The 5,980-nt window shown below is 43.3% G+C and overlaps 1 protein-coding gene across 1 annotated transcript; it reads left to right on the forward strand.

The window, feature by feature from the left end:
- The first annotated feature begins 520 nt into the window (after positions 1–520).
- On the forward strand, positions 521–5,363 carry LOC137611769 (transmembrane protein 200A). The gene is given in 2 exon segments (XM_068339862.1): positions 521–603; positions 3,640–5,363. A coding segment is annotated over 1 exon segment (1,674 nt). The 5' UTR covers positions 521–603; positions 3,640–3,689.
- The last annotated feature ends 617 nt before the right edge of the window (positions 5,364–5,980 follow it).

The raw sequence follows: 5,980 nt of genomic DNA on the forward strand, positions 1-5,980 counted from the left end.
CCCTGTCATATTTCATTTTGTTAAACATGGGAAGTCGGCATATGCACAATTATGGCAATGTAACCAAAAGGGGGAATGGCAGAAGGAGGAAGGCACATGATGTAAGAGCTGATGGATTTGGGGCATTTCTATTTTCCGTTCTTTCACCTCACATGCCCCAATATGTACACTGGGAAACACATAACAGAGCCATTTATTCATGTGTTATATCCATCAGGGATGAGAAATCCATTTGTGCCATATTGCTGGTAGGATAATTCCCAGGCCAGTGTGAAAAGACATTAAGTGTGGCATAACGCATCTGCATTATATATTATCCACTTTCATTCTCTACCTTATTGGTCTAGAAGTGTGGAATATTTTTTATGGAACATGTGGATATAGGATGATAAAAGGCCCGAACAGCCCTAGCTTTTTAATGCTGCCCAATAAATTCCACCAATAGGGATGCAGTTGGCCCGCCCCTGTCGGTCTATTGTGGATCTGCGTTCAACTGGAAGCCGCTCTTCCAGCCTTGGTACCGAAGTGGCGCACCGCGACATGTATGGCTGAGGCAAAGGAGTGCGCCTCAGAGAATGCGTGATTTTCAAGCCACAATTTCTGGTGAGAGTCTCTGTTTTTTTTTTGTTTTGTTTCTGATTTATTTTTATCTCCATCTTCTTCTGTCTTTATTTCCAGCTGAACATAACCGCGCATCTTTTGTGTCTGGTTGTCGCGTCTGATTGAACACTGGTTCCTGTAGGCATCGCTGGAGACGATGGTCTAGAGATGAAGTGTTGTAATCCTGTGGCTGATCTAAAAATCGACGCACAAGAGTTTTGGTTTTAGGGATGCGTTGTACTTCAGAGTCCACGCACTCCAATCCGTTGACTTCTATCAGCGGTACTAAAATAAAGATTTTATTGCAATTTGTCCCGAGATTGTCGGGTTTGCTTTTAATATTATTGATAAAAATGCCAGACAAAGAAATCGATGTCTGTAATCAGAATATATAAATATATACATTATGATTTTGTTTCCTATAATTTCTAATAAGTTGTGCAGACAGATTATGAAGCTGTTATGTATGTTATCCACACGCACCTTTAAGTTGTAGTCCTCAGCTTCGTGAGGCCGTGGAGGAGGCGTGGATATTTTGGCATGTGTCTGCACCTTGTGAGCTCAGAAATACAGTGTTAGGCTTTGTGTCGGAGTGAGACACGTCTCTGTGGCTCTGGATATTTTCATGGCTCCTCCAACTCATCAGCAGGTCACACACTGCTTTCACGGGCTTTTCCAACAGAAGGGAAACAGATGCGCCGTAATGTCAACAGTCGATTACTCATGCAACATTGCGCGAGAATGTGCGCCCCCGCAGCTTGGATGTACTTAGGGGTTAAATCCGGCCTCCTCTCCATCCTGCTAAGCGATCACCTTTTTACAAACCAGGGTTTGAGCATTTTCCAGCACTACAGACAGAGAAACAACCCGACAGGTCCGCACCCACTCCGAGTGCGCGTTACCGCTGCCCTTCTCCTCCCAAATATAGAGAGAGCTCCGCCGCCTACGCTATCAGTTTTAGTGCAGGTTGACTTGCTCTCGCCTGGGAGACATTTGAGTGCTTATTGGATGTGATACGCAGAGAAAGTCGGTATAAACAGAAATGTGTTTTTTTGTTTTTTTTTGCCGAGGCTCAGGTGTAAGAGCGCTGCGATCTACTTTGCGTAATAACTTGGGTCGTTCCAGAATGTCCAAGGGGCTCCATCATCGTTATTTTGATGGTAAAGGCCGTGAAAGCAGCACACAGAACAGCCTTTGGAAGCGTTTTATTAAGTGCTGCTCTGAATGGATTTGTAGAACAAGTCATTCATGAACCCAAAGCCTCAGTCACGCACAATCAGACGCGATTAGTCTAATTAAATATCTGCCAGCACAATCAAAGAGGGAAAGCTGGAGTCTGTAATCAGCATCATCTGATTTTTATTCACCACATGTGGATGACAGCTATCACCGGATTTATGCTGTGCGTTGGTGCTTCGGTTCCTTCCACAGCTTCTAGTGGCTGTTCTTTTTTTTCTTTTTTTAAATCAGAAGTTTTGTTGAGAAATGCAAACATCTGTCTGAATGAAACAGGGGATGCTTTTTGAACAACTGGCTGACATTTACCTCGATGATGCGCTGCTTGTGATGATGGGGTGTCAACTTGAAGCACAGCTGTGCTGCTGGATGGTGAAGTGGATTTGTGTGGAAAGCAGGAGGTGCTGGGTAGGAGAGAGAGAGGAGAGGTAGGGTGAACATGCCTGCTGGACTCTTGTCTGGACACGTTATATTTTCATAAGCTGATCTCACGCTGGCACAGCTGAATATAAATAAATAGCACTCCGTGTTTCCTGCTGTCAGCTTGTGCTGTCTCTGTTTTGCTTGCATCATTTTTTTATGGATGCAGAAAATACATTGTTTAGTGACATCCAATGACTAAAATTACGTATCCCTTTTGTGCTAAAAAGCAGCACATATTCTACTTGTAGGATGTTCTTGGATGCAAGACCAATGCAAAAGAAATCTGTACCTCATATCTTCAACCCTTTGTATTGTGGAACTCGCTGAGAAAAAGAAAAACATCTTTAGGTATTAGAGCTCACACAATTTCTGTTTGTGTGTGTGTGTGTGTGTGTGTGTGTGTGTGTGTGTTTGTGTGTTTACATCACATTGATTGACAGACAACCCACTAACTGTCAACAGATTTAGATTCAAATGCTGGTGCCCGTATATTGTGTGACTTTATGTTTTTCCCACTGAGTTCCACCCACTTCAAACCAGTAAGAGAAACTCTTGGGAAAATAAAATCTCCTGAGTAATTTCTCACGTCAATCTGGATGAGCAGTAAGTAGTGTGTACCTCTGCCAATGATCAGTAGTCCTTTTTTATTAAATTATAGCCTAATCTAAATTCCAATTGTGAAACAATTTTTTTGTGAAAACCTGTTTATGAGTAATGTACACACACACAAAAAAAGACAAATGATGCAAAGTTTATCCAGATCCACCTAAACATGTCATTGTTTCTTCCAAGTTCTACAATTTTTTTATCAAAACCCATCAAGTCATTTATGTGTAGTCAATAGAAATGATATTAAAAAAAACCCTACATAATAATATTTAAGAAAAAGTGAAAAAAATAAATCCTGAATCCAATACTAGATTCAGTGAATTCTTGCTTGCCACATGTCCAACCCTCCTGCCAACGTTCATAAAGCTCTGTTAAGATTTGTGTAATCCTGCTAACAAATAGAAACCAGCGTAAAGCTAACCTCCTTGGAGACAGTAATAACCAGTCAGTTTTGTACGTGTTCATATTAGCCTAAATGACCCACAGTAAAAATTTTAGTGAATTAACCATTATCACAGCTCTGAAACTTTTATGTAAAAGTGATATCAAGTTTTAGAGATGAATGTAAGATATAATAAACCTGACACAGAGTCAACCTGTGCCTTTTGTCCCTTAGAGGGTTAGTTACCCTTTTGTTTCATCAATAGTCGATCTTGCATAAATCTGGATTACATGTGTAATCTCTCTGAGAAGATTTTCTCTATGCCTGCCTGTGGATGTTTAAACCCTGTGTTTGTCATGCATATCATTAACACGATACTTTCTCTTTAGGATTTGTTTCCCACCAGATTGACTGACAAGCCTGCTGTCCAATCGCCACCATGATAGCCACGGGTGGCCTGCTGCGCATGAACAGGCGCCAGGATTCACTCCGTTCTAAAAACCGAGCAGAAAACAAAAAGAAAAGGAAATCCAAGAAAAGGAAGAAGAACGACGTGGTTGTGGTGAAGGGGAAGCTGAATCTGTGCTCCCCGGCCGGTGTGGTGGCTGGTCTTGGAGTTGTCGTTTTAATGGTTGGGATTTCCATGGCTGTCTTGGGCTACTGGCCCAGTCAGAATCAGCAGGGGTACCAGGAGCGGCGCAGGACTGGAGTGTACCACACCAACAGGATGAGCTACTCCAGGGGTCCGGCTCTTCTCCCCAACTTGACCCAGGATAATCCTCCCTTAGGTCAGACACGCGCATTCAACCAGAGCCTTTCTAACAGCACTATCCCTGGCTCTTCCCGTTACTGTGGCTTCATGTGTGATTTCCTGGGTACTTACCTATATTCAGATAATCTCAAAGTGTTTGGACCACTGGTGATGGGAATAGGAATTTTCCTCTTTATCTGTGCCAATGCCGTCCTCCATGAAAACCGAGACAAGAAAACCAAAATCATTAACCTTAGGGATATCTACTCCACAGTCATAGATCTACACAACATACGGTCAAAGGAGTACTCGCCCCTAAATGGTTTGGTGAACTACAGTCAGTCTCGGAACGCTGAGGGCCCATCAAGCTCATTCCCGGCTAGTGGGATGCTAAGTCGGAGCTCCTGGCCCTCCACTGGACTCGGTTTTCAGAGTGAGTTAGGTAGCGATGAGGTTTTTAGACGCCAGTCTTTAGCCAGCAGGCCTCGCAGCTGGTCAAGAGATGCTCAGACCTTCACAGACACTGTCTATAGCATTTATAAAGACTATAGCAATAGCAGTGAGCAAGCCCCACAGCCGCGACAATGGGAGACCACTTCCATTGTCACCTCCTCTGTGAACGCGTTCACCCTCCCCGTGATCAAACTGAACAACTGTGAGGTGGAGGATTCTGAGAGAGTGGAGGCAGAAGGACATTCAGAGGAAGGGGTTGTTATTGAGGCTGCTCCTGAAACCATTAGCCAGACAGGACAAATCAACAGCAGCCGGACTGACGAGATGGAGACTAAAGAGACGGACACCTCGATGACAGATTCCCCTCCGCAGCCTCCGAACCACGAGGAAGTTAACACAGACGCAGTCGACCAACAGGGTGCGCAACAGGTTTCACCTCAGCCGCAGTGGACCCAGCTGTTTCCTCCATCACCTGTTGCAAGGTCGATGGGGTCGCGGCTATCTCTCAACTCCCTCACAGATCAGCCCAGGCCTGCACGCCGCTGCAGCCTGTCTGTGTCTGCCTGTTGTCAAGGTGACAGAGCAAGGCGCTTCAGCTGCCCTCGTCTGGAGCGCTCCAACAGTAAGGGCTACATCAAACTAACTGATCTGGGAGGGGAGTCCTTCGAAGTCCCAGACACAAATACTTCTTTAGTGGCCCCCGAACAGGACATAGAAACAGATGCAGCAGCAGCAGTAGAGACAGAAGCTCAGGGAGAGGACAATCTAGTCACACCCAGCACCTCTGGAGAATCCTAGACCGTTTTTTTTTGTTTGTTTTTTTTCGCCTCTGTTCTTCGCTTCAGATCTTCTTCTCTGATTGCTGATGTGAAGCTGACCGTTATAGAGGAAAGAAAATGTGGAGAGTAAGCAGCTAAAGACTTTTGAAAAATAGCCATGAACACCCAAGAGTAAGACTCTTTATAAATACATCCACTGCTCGATATTCAGATGTAATTTTTCTATTTTTTCAATGTAGCAAGAGCAATACTAAATACTTGTGAGAAGATTTAGTAAAGATTTGTAAACATAAAAATGTCGGATCTGATGATTTTTAAATATTGTTTTATGCAAGAGAGTATAAGAGTAGGACAAACATTGTAGCTTGTAGAATTTGCCAAAACTGTCACTGAGAATTTCTGTCTGACATGTTGTACTGTAGCATTAACATATGCCACAGAAAACTCAATAGTCTAGAAATGTTTCTCTACATTGTTGTGTGAATACTACGTGAAAAGGTAAAATGAAATTAATCTCAGGTAGACGTTTGGTTTAGAATTGAGACCTTAAGGATGAGGTCTTTCCTCTGTGCACACTTGTTTATATGAAATGTTTATGGTTGAATAAACTTGACTGCAACACCTGCTGTTGGGACTAATAGGTGTTTTTGTGCGACAAAGCATGAAATACAGAAAATGAAAAAGACTTTAAGAAGGGAAGATTTTGAAAAATGAAAAACAAAGTGACTACGTGTGTGGCAAACCTAC

Source organism: Antennarius striatus, chromosome 18, assembly GCF_040054535.1.
Source record: "Antennarius striatus isolate MH-2024 chromosome 18, ASM4005453v1, whole genome shotgun sequence".
Lineage (NCBI taxonomy): Eukaryota > Metazoa > Chordata > Actinopteri > Lophiiformes > Antennariidae > Antennarius > Antennarius striatus.